The 17,773-nt window shown below is 38.5% G+C and overlaps 1 protein-coding gene across 1 annotated transcript; it reads right to left on the bottom strand.

Annotated features, from left to right (window-relative positions):
- Positions 1–6,918: 6,918 nt before the first annotated feature.
- LOC149066852 (bifunctional glutamate/proline--tRNA ligase-like) lies at positions 6,919–15,666 on the bottom strand. Its single transcript, XM_089253076.1, has 2 exons — positions 15,532–15,666; positions 6,919–8,736 (listed from the first exon to the last, which is right to left on the bottom strand). Exon 2 carries the CDS (start codon positions 8,659–8,661, stop codon positions 7,054–7,056), a length of 1,608 nt encoding a protein of 535 aa, XP_089109202.1. The 5' UTR covers positions 8,662–8,736; positions 15,532–15,666; the 3' UTR covers positions 6,919–7,053.
- Between the last annotated feature and the right edge of the window lie 2,107 nt (positions 15,667–17,773).

The following is a 17,773-nucleotide window of genomic DNA, read 5'->3' on the forward strand; positions in this document are numbered from 1 at the left end:
GACGAAATTTTTGCTGACAGGGGGGGGGGGCGGGCGGGCGGTCAAAAATGGCTGAAAATCTGCTTACGTAATACTTGAATGGCTTTTTAGGAGAAAACTTCATCGCGGAGCACTAACGTTAACGTCGGAAGTTACGCTCAACCTGCTTGCAACTAAGTCTCAACTCCAATGTATATCGTGACCATACATCCCGATTTCAACAATGTCCCGATTTTTGGAAAACAAAATTAATTGTTTTCAATATTTCTTATCTAAATAAAAATTGGCCGTATCCTAATAACTTTTTTTAGCGCCAAATTTTATTTGATCGTAGTTATTCCACCAACAAGTGGGATAGATAATTGTTCCTGTTCTCGAATGAAACTATGATCCAACACATGCCACATTGAAATCATACAAGTTCATCGTGATTCGATGATAGCATGATGCTGAGCCGTCTTAACGCGTGAGCTCAACCCGGAAAGATGTAACTCCGGAAATTTTTGTCGCGCTGATCAAATAAATGTAGAGTTAAGTTCAAAAACAAACCTCTGATGTTAGCTCCGCGATACATTTTATCATATTAAAAACATTAGCTTTCGTTGGTTCAAAAAAAAAAGAGAGAGAGCATCAGCTTTAATCTAGTACAAATGTAAATTTTTGAAATACACACAGTACGTGGGAAAATGATCTATTTATTTTCCAATCTCTTCGCGCAGTACCATGAAGTCCTTGGCCAGTTTGGGAACCCCGGGTCTCAGGGACGTCGGAAGTGTTTCTAAACTGGGGGGGGCGCGGTAGCCTGGTCGATAAGATACTCGCCTAAAGTACCAAAGGGGATGTTTAGAGGTGTCGCGAGTTCGATGCCCGGTTCGTCCTTGTCAAAAAACTTTCCTGACACAGGGGTACAACAAACAAAACGACGACTTGACCGCAGCAAAAAATTGCTACCGCAGGGAGTTCCCCCATCGAGTGGTTAGCGCACCAACCTCTCGATGAGTATAAAAAACAAGCCTGCCGATCGGAATTGGCAATAAATTGTAGGTCCCGGTCTAATTAGCCCTCGTGTGCAGAAAATGACCGTGGTACGACAAAAATGATCAAACAAAACTGTGGGTGCTCGTCTTTAGTTTCATATCGGAAATTTTAATTTCTGAATCAAATCTGTGAGTGCTCGGATCCATGCCACAAATTACTATGGGTGCGCAAGCACCCACAGCTATGGATGCTCAAGCACCCGCAGCACCCCCGGCTCCGACGCCACTGCCGGGTCTAGAATAAGCCTGCAGAAAATAGTCTGTTCGCTTACAGAAATTCACTACAGAATCATATGAAATGCTGCACCAAATTTTGCAATAATTTTTGAAAGGAATAAAAAAAGATATATAAAAACAACACATTATTTTTCTACGTAATCTAAATACAATATTCCCAACGAATTGTCAGTTTTTTGTGAAAGCACCCCCATTAAGAAAATAGAAAAAGAACTTTTACATCATATAAAAATAATGAAAAATATTTTATTTTAATGTAAGATATTTAACATTACTGAATACTCTTCAACATCGAATATAATTTCTCAATTGTTGTTTTACTCTTTCACTACTATTTAAAAATAAAAGAACAACGTATCAATCATTATAAAATATGGTGTACATTTCATTATAAAATTATTCATTAAAAAAATATAGTACTTGGGACTCTTTCCAATGTATTAGAATATTTTTTATATCCTTTCTAATTAATAGGGGGATAAAACACATTTTCGTATCTCATATTGTACAAGGTGTGATCGGTACGTAGGGTGAATCACCCCCCTCCTTTCCAAAATGTGAACAGCCCGACGCGCTGCCACATGAGCATTACGTCCTTCCCTATGTTGCCTAACATTTGTGATTGTTTTTTTAAATTTTCTGGGTAGGTGTTTGTTCATGCATATTAGCTGTAACATAAGAGTTGTTAGTGCATTTTGTAACGGGGCAGAGAATCAATGTATGAAATTCTGTTTCCAATTGGGTAAACTGGTACGGAGTTGAGGCTGCCTTTCTTAAGACTAGGCAACTAGAAAATACCGAGTTCCGTCCCCAGTAAAAATTGACTGTAAAAAGCCAGGCGTGATTATCTATCGTATCGATGAAGTCGCCGCACGATCTCCAGTCGCGGTTGTTTCTGTCCTTCGCTTAGGTAATGAGGGGCAAGCCTCGCGCAAAGTCTGCCTTTACCCAGGGCCGTCTTAAGAGCATCATGGGTCCCCGGGCCAAGTGGTTTTTCTGAGGCCCTACCAGGTAAATTATAGAAAATTTCAACCAAATCTCATTTTTGTGAAGCCCCCCCCTCTTCTCTTGAGGCCCCCGAGCAGTGCATGGGTGGGCCCGTGCGTTAAAGACGACACAGCGTTCACCCAAATTCCCAGTCACGATGGTTTGAACAATTCCACGCAGAAGATTCAATTCTTCCGCCGTAATTCGAACGGGAAAACGCCGATCTCGTAATAATAAGTGTCAATATGTATCACCGTTCTGCTCATCACGGGTCTCTCGCAATGATGCTCATCTTCGACGCTTTAAACCTTCACAATGTGAACCGCTGTAATATTATCTTGCGAGTTACATCTTCGTCTCTGTGCACATTTCGCGGGTTTTTGTTGCAGTTTCACCTAATTCGAAACAAAATTGCATATCGATTCTCTGCTCCATTACGCGATGCACTAACAACTCTGGTGTTGCAGCTGCCGCATGAACAAACACCTGCCGAAAAATTTTGGAAAACAAGCTCAGATCTCATGTAACATAGGGAAGAATGCAATGCATCGGACTGCTCACATTTTCGAAAGGGGGGGGGGGAAGTGATTCACCCTACTTACCGGTCACACCTTGTATTTACATCATTCTTAAGGGAAATGGAGAATACTTCGGCGATGGCCTACCGGGGAGATGCAATGTATCGGTGATGGAAATTGTTTCTCTTTTGTCAAATTTCTAAAATCGAACCTGATGGCTACGTTCATGGAGGGAGGTGTAAGTGAGCAGTCTTTGCGCCAAGATGCAAAGTATCAATGTTCAACACAGCACAGAAATATATGTCACTTCAAAATTTAACTCGCTGGTTATTTTCAGGCCATTCTATTTTCCCTTTGCTAAATTTCCGTTCTTTTAACATTAAAGCCATTCTTTCACTCTCTAGGTTTCTTAGACCAGAATGCTATACAGACATCTAAAGCAAAGAATCACAGCATGGAACTTATCACACTGAAGAAAAAGGTAGCTTATAGCCAGTGGCGTCGGAGCCGGGGGTGCTGTGGGTGCTCGAGCACCCACGGAAGTTTGTAAAACAGGTCCGAGCACCCACAGAATTGATTCAGAAATCGAAATTTCCTACATAGAACTCAAGACGAGCACCCACAGGTTCGAAACACTTCCGACGCCCCTGCTTATAGCATAGTTTGGGCAGGGATTCTTAACCCTCTGCGTTCCACAGATCCTTTCTGCCAATAAGACGAGGGCCAGGGACTCACCCTCTCCGCCAATGCAATAAAAGCTCTGAACTGCTTCACAGAATAACATCCAGTTTATCGTCACTGTTCACACGAAATGTCGAAATTCTCAATTGCCTTTTTATACCACTAAAAGCGTCTTCACATGTGCCTCTGTGTTCTGTAAAAATGTCATAATACATTTTTACAGCTGTCTACTGGTCACAAACACATGTAAGAAGCTTTTAGTGGAATAAAAAAAATGAGAATTTTGACCTATGGCATTTTGCACAAACGGCATCAAAGCTCTCACAGACCTCCTGCAACCTTTTCAAGGACCCCAAGGGGGGAACTATGAACCCTTGGTTAAGAACCACTGCTATGCGAGGTCCCTGTCATGCTACATTTACGCCGGTAGAGCTATACATAAAATCTGAATGTGAGAATTCAGGGAGACGTGCGCTATATTTTCTACCAAGATCAAATACTTTCACTTATCCGAGGATGACGTCACTCTCTGCTATCCATACAAAGGTTTCTAACAGCTGGCCGTGATGCGAAGATATATTTTTGGAAAGAGAACAAATTCAACTCCCCTGGGGAATCGAACACATGTCCTTTCACTTTCCGGGTGAACGCCTTAGACCACTAGACTATAGAGGCAACGAATATCAATCTTTCCTTGGAGCTCGTGTGCACTGAACTTATGCCATTCTTCCACTTAATGCCGTTTTAAGACTATGAAAGAGAACAAGTTAATTTCATGCTCTTTTGCATAGATGGAACCATCATCAGCTGCCTAACAAATTCATGAGTTTGATTGGCCCGGGGCTTAACGAATCCTGGGAGCCAGGCAGGATGGAAAAATTACATTTGCTTCCCACCCAGAAAAGATAAAATCCTAGCTATGACTGTGTGTTATCAGCATGAAATGAGTTCGATAGGATAGGGTTGTGCCAGGAAAATGGGCGGACAATAGTATTTATTCTATGCTTAGAGCAGGGGTTCTTAACCAGGAGTTCACGGACGCCTTTGGGTGTCCTTGGAGAGATTTCAGGAAGTCTTTTCATTCAGATGAAAGTGCAGACAACGGTATTCTCTGCTTTGGGCAGGAGTCCACGGACGACTTGGGTGTCCTTGGTGAGATTTTGAGAAGTCTGTGAGCCCTTGAATAAGAAAACAACTTGTTTTTTCATTTCATTACACTGGATATTATTTTGTATGGGGGAAGGGGGGAGGGTCAGTGGCCTTCATTTTATTAGCACATAGTGCACAGGCTGAATGCTATTGGTAAAAAGGGTCTATAGAACACAAAAGGTAATTCTTTTGTATTTTATAGACCCTATTTACCAATATGGACCCCTTTACAAAATAAGATTCAGTACATAGCAATGCAAAACCCCAGCTACTGTGATTCCTAAATCTTAGACATTGCTCTGTGTCAGCGCCTCTATCGGCACAAAACGAACTCAATTGAGCAAAGTCAGATGAAGGAGTATACACTAGTATTCTTTGCTTAGGGCAGGGGTTCACGGATTCAGGATCGATGGAGATTTCAGGGAGTTTGTGAGCTTGGCTGATAAAACAATTGACTGGTTTTTACATTGCTATAGGCCTATACTGGATCTTATTTTGTGAAGGGATCCATGGACTTTTCATTTTACTGGCACAAGGAGTCCACAGACTTCACGCTATTGGCAAAAAGGGTTTGGCGAGACAGGAAAGAATAAGAACACCTGGCTTTGGGCAAGAGGTCTTTTGTGTTTGATAGATCCTTTTTTTGTCAATAAGATGAGGTCCACGGACCCTTTACGAAATGTTATGGGGCCGTTCAAGTGGTACGTAAGCAAATTTTCAGCCATTTTTAACCCCCCCCCCCGTCTGCAAAAGTAAGTAAAACGCCGACCACCCCCCCCCCTTGTCAGCAAAATTTCTTCATCAGCTCTGCCCCTCTGAATCCTAACGGATATTGGTGGGATCAGATACTTACACCGGGAGGGGGGGGGGGGGGCACTCACGATCAAAAATTTATTTTTTTTAATTCAAATTTCGGAAGAAAATACCTTTATATGTTATTATAATCAATTTCTGTTGATTTCAATGCCATTTGGAGGCTACGAACTCAAAATTTATCTTTAATAAATTCATTGCGACCCACCCTCTAAGCCATACAATGATAAATCACATAAAGGCCCTTGGACCAAATATGACCCTGGGGGTTATCTGATGTGGCCTGCCCTCTTCAAACCTAATTTTGTAAAAATGAACTAAGCGGCACAGTCACAGATCACTTAAGTGTCAGATGGTGCAATTCAAGTGCATTTAAGCGGCCCGTGGCACATTTACAGATCACTTAAATGACCCGGAACACAGTTCCAGAACACTTAAGCGGCTTGGACACATTTCCAGATCACTTGGATCCGCGAAACATTTAGAGATCACTACATCGTGGCTCTATAGGGAACTTATCAAAGGGAATGTTAGTTCAGGTGCCCACAAATTATCGAAAGGTTTTTCACGTTTCTGGCGCACCGAGTAAGATGCCATTAAGAATATTTCATATTTACATAAAGGGTGGTTGATGACGTAATCATCGTAAACCCCCCCCCGTTCCCCCTTGTCATCAAAAGTCGGCAAATAGGAAACCCCCTCCCCCCCATCGATGATGACGTAATACTTGAACGGCCCCTATTCAGTACATAGCAATTAAAAAACAACTACTGTAAGCCCTAAATATTATATATGGCTCTGTCAGCGCCTCTATCAGCACAAAATGAACTCAATTGGATCAAGTCAGATGGAGGGGCAGACAATAGCATTCTCTGAGGGCAGCGGTTCTTAAACAGGGGTCCACAGACCTCTTGGGTGTTCATGGAGAGGTTTCAGGGAATCGGTGAGCTTGGATGAGGAAACAATTAACTTGTTTTTACATTGGTCACCCACTCACTCTGCCACCCATACAATCACAAGGGCAGGGCTGGCGGAGCTCCAGCCCTGGGGCCCGGGACAATTTTCGATCATTTTTGTCTCTTCACTCTATAAGGGAGTATAAAGGGGCCTGTGAAAAGTCTGGTGTGGGAGCCCGCCAGAGGCTCCAGCCTAGGGGGGCCCCACTCTAGGATGTGGGAGCCATGCATAGTCACTTGTCCAGTCAATTGCTCACTTATATGGTCACTCCCCACTCACTCACTTGGTCATTCATGCAATAATCAACTCACTCATGTGGTCATTTATGTACTCACTAGGCCACATGTTGAACGAAATGTTTTGGGTGAAATATTGGGGAAGGGGGCCAAATGTCAAGGGCGAAAAGTGCTGGGGACAAAATGTCAAAGGTGAAACTGATACAATCGAATTCTGTTTTAACGAACACTTTTCTAATCAATCGCCGAATAAGTTTACATAGAAACGATGCAAAAAAACTGGAATTCCTTTACAATGAAATTTCGTTATAACAAAGTGATTTGTTATGGTATCGGTGTTCGTTATAACGGGATTCGACTGTGCATAATATGACTCATTAAGTTCGGTCGGAACCTTGAATCTTGATTCTGAGACAGACTTATCAAAAACAAATTAAATACAGAGATGTCAGTTTTAAATCAATAGCTTCGCCCAAACAAGGTGAAGTTTTTCGGCTTCTTCTGGCATGAAGGATTGATGCATTTCATCTCGGCTGTCACCTCCCTCGGCTGCTTGAACGGAATACAGAGGCTTTTCGCGCCCATGGACGGTGCCCCGGGTTCAAGTAGATCATCACCATCCCTGGCACTATCTTTCTTGATCTTATCCTCGCAAGGTATCTCGCCACAGAACGGGGAGAGGATCAAACACCTATCGTCAAGCTTCGAACAGAATTCGTCAAATTTTTCTGTCACCATGATATGGTCGTCCAGCTCCTTCTTTGCTCTGGAATAGAGATTCTCATGTACCTTGTCCAAGAGATCTTTCAGCTTCTCCGGACCATCCTTGGCAGAGAGGGACAGTTTCTCACCGGTGTCCCTCCTGACAGCAACAAACTGATCGTTCTTCATGTCTCTCGGACCGATTTCGACCCGGATCGGAACCCCTTTCAACTCCCAGTGGTTATACTTCCAACCGGGAGAATAATTTTCCCGATAATCTCCGTAAACTAGCAAACCAGATTCCTGGACACGAGATTCAAACTGTTTGCAATATTGCACCAGGGAATCTTTATCCTTTTCAGGCAGGTTCGCTGTGATGCCGCAAGGAACAATCACAATCTGATATTTCGCTACTTTCGGTGGCAGTACAAGTCCCCTGTCGTCTGAATGGACCATGATCATCACTCCGATGCTACGGGTACTCAGACCCCACGAATTCTGAAACACATATCTCTTCTCGCTCGTTTCGGGATCTTCGAACACTATCTCAAACATTTTCGAGAAGTTCTGGCCGAGATGATGGGATGTGGCACCTTGTATGGCCCTGCCATTTGTCGAAACATACGCTTCAAGGGTTGTCGTAAAATCTGCCCCAGCAAACTTCTCCTTTTCTGTCTTGCGGCCTTTAACAACGGGTACGGCGAGAAGGTCTTCATAAACTTGCGCGTAGATGTCCAAGATCTTGTAGACTTCCTCCACTGCTTCGGCCTGTGTTGCGAATGCCGTATGTCCCTCCTGCCAGAGGAATTCCCGAGTACGCACGAATGGTTGAGGGTTCTTGAACTCCCACCTCACCACACTGCACCATTGATTCAAAAGAAGAGGGAGGTCCCGGTGCGACCGTATCCATTTGGCATACGACGGATACATTACTGTCTCGCTGGTTGGACGGATGGCGATCGGTTCAAACAGTTCAGACTTTCCAGATTTTGTTACCCATGCAACTTCCGGCGCAAAATCCTCTATGTGTGTCTTCTCTCGCTCTAGAGCATTGGGAGACACAAACATCGGAAAATAACAATTGCTGACACCTAGCTTTTTGATGGCCGGATCGAAGAATTTGGTGATTGCCTCCCATATCGAAAACGACCAGGGTCGCAAGATGTAACACCCGCTCACGTCATAATACTCTATCATTTCAGCTTTTGTGATGACTTGGGAATACCAGTCGGCGAAATTCTCGTTCTTCTTTGCTTCCAGTCCGAGTCGAGTGACCTTTTTCGACTGCGAGCTGTCGCCAGCATTGTGCGAAATCTTGAGCTTGCTGGCGAACTGGGCGTCGATTTGTTTCCTGTCGCCAGCCATTTATGATAATGATGATTCCTCGAAACTATATATATATATATATATATATATCACAAAACAGAACCGGGAAAAGTCCTGTAAAAAAAAAAGAAACAAAATTAGTCCTTTTTAACATGTAAAAACCAAATTATAACGAGCAATTACTATTAATGGGATTTCTTTTATTCCGTGGAATAGGGCTACACACACACTAACTACAGAAGACTTTCTCTCCCTTAACGGAAAAGATTTTCTATCTTGTGTGCATTCATTATTATTGAAATTAGAGATGTAAAATTCTCGAGAATATTCTCTGCTAGGACTACTATTATAAATAACTTCAGAATATTCTTATAAGTTCTTGATGAGAATATTCTCTTATTTATAATATAGTTACATATAATATCCTTGAGAATATTCTCTGGAAGGACTACTTTCATAAATTACTGGGGGAATATTCTTAAAGAAAATAATAAGAATTATTCTGAAGTTATTAATAATAGTCCTTCCATCTCCTTGATGAGAATATTCTTCAGTTACCGAAATCTTTCCAGAGAGTATTATCAAGAATATATCTGTGGTGTTTGGTCAGAACATGATATCTCCAAAAAATAGCTTTTTGATCTAGTAGTAAGTCTTGCTAATTATAACTAATTAGAAGTGAGATAAATGCACGAATACGAACGCATGGCTAAACAACATGCTGATGTATGATATTTTCATTTGTATTTGAGTGTATGCTTTATTTCTTATTTTTAAATGGCAATGAAAATGCCAATATATGAAAAATGTGATTTTGGACTTATCATGTTCTGACCAAACACCACAGATATGTAATAACATGTATTATAATAAATAATCTTGATAAATAACTTGAGAATAATAATTATTATTTTTGATGAGAATATTCTCTAGTAATTTATAATAGTAGTCCTTTGAGAGAATATTCTACGGAGAATGTCCCTGTGTCTCTCTTCCCGTCAAGATGGGTATATTGAAGTTTGTAGACCGCAATATTAAAGTTTGAAAGCAAGAAAATTAACCAACAGGGCTGAATTGCACAACTTTTAAAGAAATGTGAGGGATACAGAATTTAAGAGTATGTGCATTGAAGAAAACAACAATTCTGTATCTTCTTAGAATGAAGGTGATTATATAATAATTGCTTCTTTTATCAATCAACTTTGGTTTAATTTCTCTTGTTGTGAACTTATTTCTGAAAATTTATCTAATTTTAAAATAATTTTTTAATGTTTTAATTTAATGGTTTGTAAAATCTTTACAACCAAACTTTTAAAACCTCTCATCATGACCTGGAGAGTTGTCATTGGGGAGTGATTATACCAAAAATTGTTTTGTTGTAAATGTTTCAGGCAATGAAAACTGATTTATATTTCACAATATAAACAAAATTAGTAAAAAAAATTTAAATTATTTAAAAGCAAAATGAATATTCTCGATTATTCTCCAATTTTTACATCCAGGAGAATATTCTCACCTCACATCTCTAATTGAAATGTTCTACGGTAGGGGATGCACCATTCTAGTCCATGGGAAAGACATGCTCATGGGCTAGAAACTTCTGTACATAGGGTGACCATATGACCCCCATGTGTTATTCAGACATTCCTGTGATTTCGGTTGTCCCATTTCTTTTCGTGAAATGTCCCGTTTTTGTCCCTTATTTTCAATGAGGCTGGCTTACTTGAATTTTTGAAATCAAGATTATTTTTATGACGTATAAATTAACGCCTTTGTGAATATTTTGGCTCTAATTTGCAACTTTGTCTTAGACAATTTTTTTTAGCTGCAATTGGCAAATTGGCTGTAATTGGAAACTCCACTTGCCTTAGATAAATTTTTTTTGGACCATAACTAGCAGTTTTACTTGCCTTAGGCAATTTTTTTAGCTGCAATTGATAACTTTACTAGTCTTTGACATTATTTCACTATAATTGACAACTTTACTCACCTTTGGCGATTAGTTTGCCTGTAAATGGCAACTTTAATTACCTTTGACAAATTTTTGGACTAACTGGCAGCTTTAGTTGCATTTGACAAACTTTTTCTTGGCTGTAATTGATAACGTTACTTGTTTTTGACAATTTTTTGGTGGTTATTGTGACATTATTTGCCTCAGAAATTTTTTTTTTTTTGGCTGTAACTGACTTTACTTGCCTTTGACAATTTTTTTGACAGGTTGAAAACTTGACAAGCCTTTGGCAATTTTTTGGCAATAATTAGTAACTCCACTTCCTTTTGTTTTTCAGGCTACCCAAGTAGCACAAAGATATAGATCTATATCGTAAAATTTCAGTTTCCAATATAGATCTATATCAGGTCACGATATCGTTCTGGCTAAAAAAGGCATAGTCAGAGATAAATAGATCTATATCGTGAATATGATATATTCAAATACTTCAAATTTTGGACGATAGATGGCGCCCTTTCAGAAAAAAAAAAAGTGTATTTTTCTGTAGGTGGGTGGGTTTGAACCCATGTACCCTGAACCCTTACCATCTGTAACTCCGCATCTCACCAACCCACCACAACAGAACTGACTACAGGATGTTATTATCACATTAGTTTAGAAGTATTGGTTTGTTTTATTTGTGTTTTCAATTAAATTTATTCATTTTATGTATGCACACAAAAATTACAAAATAGAGAAATAGTGAGATATATTTATCATTTTGAGGCAGATAATTGAAAAAATTATATTATAAATAAGGATATTATATATAACACAAGAAACAAATTAATGTATTGTGTAGTATATTAATTATTTATTTAAAATTATTAATTTATGCTAATAAAACATAATAAAAATATGCAACACAAAAAAGTTAAAACTCTCAAAGTATGGTGAAAAATGAAAACACATCAAAGTGAAAAAATAAATAATAAATAGTTTTAAGAAAAACACACATATACAACAAAAACAAGAGCAAATTTTTCTAACTTAAAAAAATATGTGCAATTATAAAGTGGCAATTAAAGTTACGGTGGATAAGTTGTTGTTCCCTACTAAAATACCAACATCTACGATGTAAAACATACACAGTAAGGATTCAATTATAACTGATGAAATGATTTTTATATATCAACATAATTAATCCTATTAAAATCAAAATTTCTTATGAAAAATTATTCATTCAAACGTTTTTAATTTCCATTCAAACAAAAAATTGTACGCTCGACTATAAATTTTCTCCAAATTTTTATTTGAAGGCAATATTTTTATTTAAATGGACACAATATGTTGATATATCAGCATATTGTGTATCTGATATATATCTTTGTCAGGTTCACGATATAGATGTATGTCATGTTGAGGATATAGAACTATGTCTTCTTTGAAAGATCTATATCAGGTCTATATCGAGAATCTGATATAGATCTTTGTCAGGTTCATGATATAGATCTATGTTTTTCAAACTATATTAAAATAATTTATTGTCCCAAGTTGTTGTGCTTCAAAGTAGAGATTATTCACATGGAATCAAATACATATTCGACTGAAAAATTAAAGACTTGATCAATTAACATCATAAATAATTTGCGCCATATAGCACAAGATCGTTCTATATCATAGTTATGACATCTGATATTCCTCTGACATTTCGATATATAACGATATGGTCCAGATATTGTACTATATCGTTGTGCTACTGGGGTATAGGCTAATTAGCAACTTCACAAGTTTTTAACAATTTTAGCAATTATTTTTTGGCAATGATTAGCAATTCCACTTTTTTACATTTGACATCTGTTTGGGTATAATTAACAAGCTCCCTTACAATTGGCAATTTTCGGGCTGTAATTGGCAACTTTACTTGCCTCTGACAATTTTTGGCAAATAATTAGCAACTAAACTTCCCTTTGACAATTTTATTTGCCTGTTAATGGCAACTTGAATTATCTTTGACAAATTGTTTGACTACCTGGCAGCACTAGTTGCCTTTGAATTTTTTTTGGTTGTAATTGATAACTTTACTTGTTTTTCACAATTTTTTGTCATGTCAGTTTTTTTCTATGTCAGTGAGCAATACATTTACTTAGGGAGTTGACCTAGAGACCAGTGAGTGACCAAGGAAGTGTGCACGCATGTGGGGGACGACTAAGAGAGTGATCCAGAAAGTGAGTTAGTTACTACATTAGTATGTGATCAAAAGAGTGACCTAGAGAGCAAGGTGCTATGTCAGTGTGTAATCAAAAGAGTGACCTAGCAAGTAAGGTACTATGTCAGTGTGTGATCAAAAGAGTGATCTAGCAAGCAAGGTACTATGTCAGTGAGCAATAAAAATATTTACCTAGGGAGTTTAGGAGGGAGTTGACCTAGAGAGCAAGGGACCAGGCCAGTGAGTGACCAAGAAAGTGTGCATGGATGTGGGGGACTAAGAGAGTGATTCAGAAAGTGAGTTAGTTACTACGTCAGTGTGTGCTCAAAAGAGTGACCTAGCAAGCAAGGTACTATGTCAGTGAGAAATAAAAATAGTTACCTAGGGAGTTTGGGAGGGAGTTGACCTAGAGAGCAAGGGACCAGGCCAGTGAGTGACCAAGGAAGTATGCACGCATGTGGGGGACTAAGAGAGTGATCCAGAAAGTGAGTTAGTTACTACGTCAGTATGTGATCAAAAGAGTGACCTAGAGAGCACTATGTCAGTGAGCATGAATAATGACCCAGGGAGTTTAGGAGCATGGGAATCTATCTAGAGAGCAAAGTACCAGATCAGTGAGCGATGAAAATAATGATCAAGAACATGTGCAAACATGTAAGTGACCACAAGTACAACCTAGAGAACCACCTAAAAAACCTAGACACAGAGATGTATTTAAAAAGCAAGGCCCAAGAGGGTTATGGCGCAGGGCTGCAAATTAGAGTCAATAAAATTAGATTTGAATGAGAAAAGGGTGTCAAAATTTGTCTAGCCCACAAGCAGCAAAACCATAAATACAACTCTGCACCCACCCAGCCCCCTATAGTAGTGTTTTCCAAAGTGGGCAATATCACCCCCGGTGGGCAATGGAATGGTCTTGGGGGGGGGGGGTTGCGATAGAAGATATGAGTATAACATAGGATCCTATGGGTTCACTTGAGTCAAGGGATAACAGGAAAACTTTCTGAAGAAGAGGGCGATGGAACAAAAAGTAAGCCTTACAGTATAAGCATAGTTATTACTTTGAAGAGTTATTACTTTGATTATATCTGCCTCAGCTTCATTGGTGGCATCTGCATTGGAAGACATCTGCATAGCTAAATATGCTTAATTAGCAGCTGAAAGTCTGCCTCTGCTTCATTTGCAGCTGAAGATGCCAGTCTGAACTTATTCGCAGCTGAAGATGCCCGTCTCAACTTATTTGCAGCTCAAGATGCCCGTCTCAACTTATTTGCAGCTCAAGATGCCCGTCTCAACTTATTTGCAGCTGAAGATGCCTACCTTAGCTCCTTTGCAGTTGAAGATGTCTGCCTTCGCTTTATTCAAAACTGAAGATGTCTGCCTTCGCTTTATTCAAAACTGAAGATGTCTGCCTTCGCTTTATTCAAAACTGAAGATGTCTGCCTTCGCTTTATTCAAAACTGAAGATGTCTGCCTTCGCTTTATTCAAAACTGAAGATGTCTGCCTTCGCTTTATTCAAAACTGAAGATGTCTGCCTTCGCTTTATTCAAAACTGAAGATGTCTGCCTTCGCTTTATTCAAAACTGAAGATGTCTGCCTTCGCTTTATTCAAAACTGAAGATGTCTGCCTTCGCTTTATTCAAAACTGAAGATGTCTGCCTTTGCTTTATTCAATTATTCAAAACTGAAGATGTCTGCCTTCGCTTTAATTGAAACTGAAGATGTCTGCCTTCGTTTAATTCAAAACTGAAGATGTCTGACTCTATTCGAAGCTGAAGATATTTGTTTCTAGTCCATTCACAACTAAAGATGCCTGCCTTTGCTCAAGCAAAAAATCAAGGACGGAGTGCAATAGGAACTATTGCACCCTCCCAAATGGCAAATAATATCCAAGGGGTCTGTCCAGGCATTTTTCATAGGGTCCTGTTTCTGTGTAAAATATCCTTCATTTTTGAGAGAATTATTCATAATTTTGTGTGAAAGGTAAGTAATCTTATGGGAAGCGAGAAACAATTTAGTTAATTTTGTAGGAAAGAAACTAAATTTAAAATTAGATTTCGCTAATTTATATTTTATGAAGGGTCGATTTATGAGATGGATATTGTGAAGGGTCCGCAAAAAAAGGGGCCCAAATTTCCGCTGGAGACCCTTGATATGGGAAGACCAGATTTCGGCTGGAGCATGGGTGAAGATACGCGGGAGGGGGGGGGGCGGTCACGGGGAAAGGCAATGACCCCCCCCCCGCCCCAGCGTCGAAGGTAAAGCTTACTGATATAATGTATTTGCATATATATGAATTGACGTAATCATCATCATCATGCCCGCAGCCTTTCAAGTCTATCTCCGCCTATGGCTGGAGACCCCGATATAGGAAAAATCTGGGCCGTCTTAAGACATGGGCCCACCCTGGAACGGCCCGGGGGCCTCAAGAGAAAAAGGGCGTCACAAAAATAAGATCAGGTTGAAATTTTCACGAATTTGCCTGATGGTAGAGCGTCAGAAAAATCACTTGGCCCTGGGGCCCATGATGCTCTTAAGACAGCCCTGGGGAAAATTTGTCTGTCCCGTAATATACGGGACGATCAACCAACGAACTAACAAACAATTCACCCCGCACATCGTGCTGGATCCGCGCCCAATGATGGGAAATATAGGATGATGTAATATCCGAGCATACAGTTTCGAGTAATGGTAACTATGCCGTGCACTTTTTTTTAATAGCTACATGTGAAGAATAATGGACATAAACATCGCAATTTCATGACTTACCTTGAAAATTGATGGACGCACCCAATTACACGACCAGCCGCACCAGCATATGATACGATCCGAGAAATATGCAACACGTGGACACTTCTATCAAAATAAACAAAAAAAAACTAAAAAAAAAAACTAGGACGCTTTTACTTGTTGACATTAAACTCCATAGAAATGACTGATACGGTGCTGCCATCTAGTTAATATATTACAAATTATCAACAACATGATGATGAATGATTTATTCATATAGTGCTGCCGTCTAGTTAAAATTTTATGATAGTAAAACAAAATCACAAACAGTTTTGCAATTTTTTTTTATTGTTTATTACTATTTCTAATTATTTATTTTAATTTTCGTAATTGTTAAATTATTTTCGATTATATTATTATTCATTGTTTTATTATTAGTATTATCACAATTATTTATTCCGATCGATTATTAACCATTACTTTATTAATTGAAATCATTTTTTTTTTTCCCGTATACAAGGGTTTTCAGAAGTAGGAAAAATTCGTAAAAATAGAAAACTTTTTCTGTGAATAAGTGGACGAAAAATTTTCATAATTGTAGGAAGAAACATTTCTATGAGTATTGGAGGACGAAAAATTTTCATAATCATGGGACGGAAACATTTCTATGAATATTGGTGAACGAAAATTTTCATAATTGTAGGAAGAACAAAAAAACATTTCCAGCAGTGCCGTCTTAACGCATGGGCCTCAAGAAAAGAGGGGCCTCACAAAAACAATAACCGGATGAAATTTTCGACAATTGGCCGGGTAGGGCCTGAAAAAAATAACTTGGTCCTGGGCAGATCTAATGTATATGTGTATATACGACCTAAAATGGAATTTGCATTGTGGAAAAATAACTAAAAGAATTCGAACTTTTGCAGCGGTATTGTATAGACTTAAAAATGCAATAGATGAAAAATTTTTTAAAGATATATTTTATGCATGGATATATTCAATTGTAACGTATGGAATCTGTGCCTGGGGTGGTGCATATTATACTAACATAAATAAATTAGATAATATATATAATAAAATCAGATTCACAATAAAAACTAATCCCACTAACCAAAACAAAACTGAGTGCCATGCATTATCCATAAGACAAAACTATATATACAGAATAATGAAATTTGTTATAGCAAATGAAGAATGGTTAATAAAGAATCGAAACAGATCTTCAAGTAGATTAAGTATGGAATATCAAGTGCCAAAAACAAATAAAACTCTATTCAAAAAAAGTTTTAGTTACACTGCTCCAAAGGTATTAAATAAATACCAAACTGCTAATTATACTAATAAAAGATTGAATTATAATATTTTTGATTTTGCAAAGAGCATTGTGTTTGAAACAATAATACAATAGAAATATCTACTAATACCTATACGTTTATTTTATTTTTACAATACGTGTTTAATTTTTGTGCATAGAGATATCTAACATAAATATCTATATTTTCAACAATTTTCATGAACACTAATCACAATTTGAAGAGATAATACTACGAACAAGATGTATTTTTAGTTTTAATTTTAAATATTTTCAACATATTTTTTTGATGTTTTAAAAATCCAATTATTGTGCGTGCACACGATCATAAATTACTAATGTTTTTTTTTTTTGTTGTTTTTTTGTTTATGATAATAGAACAATAATGAAAGTTGCTTGAAAAATAGAAATATAATATTACAAATTATTCGACCTTCTGGAAGGACAAGTAGTCCCTTGAGGGTCACAGAGTGGGTGTTTATGTATGTCCATTTGTCCATTTTTGTTTATTTATTATGTATTTTGTTTTGTCATCTGTCTTTCTTGTGTATTTTGTAACGTGTTCTGTTTTGTCCAATTAATTAAAAAAAAAAAAAAAAAAAAAAAAATATATGAATTGACATCATCATCATCATCATCGTGTGTCCCCCCCCTCCCCCACGGATCCTTCAAGTGCTCAGGAAATGTGTTCGGGCTGCTTTAGTGCTCTAGAACTGTGCAGCGCATCACTCAAATGATCCGTAATTATGCCAGGAATCACTTAAGTAATCTGTGAATGTTCCGCGGATAACTTGAATGATGTAGAACCGCACTGGGGGGGGGGCGCTTAAGTGCTCTAAAATTGTGAAACATGTCACTCAAGGGCCCTCTAAATGTGCCACGGATCATTTAAGCGTTCTGGAACTGTGTCGCGGGTTATTTAAGTGATCTTTGAATGTGCCACGGGCCTACTTCAGTGATCTGAAAATG

The sequence above is a fragment of the Pholcus phalangioides genome, unplaced genomic scaffold, assembly GCF_987345545.1.
Source record: "Pholcus phalangioides strain wild (caught in Gottingen) unplaced genomic scaffold, Ppha-v1.0 ptg000032l_1, whole genome shotgun sequence".
Classification (NCBI taxonomy): Eukaryota; Metazoa; Arthropoda; class Arachnida; order Araneae; family Pholcidae; genus Pholcus; species Pholcus phalangioides.

Coding starts and splice junctions, on each gene's coding strand:
- LOC149066852 (XM_089253076.1), bottom strand. CDS start 8,661: ATGGCTGGCGACAGGAAACAAATCGACGCCCAGTTCGCCAGCAAGCTC.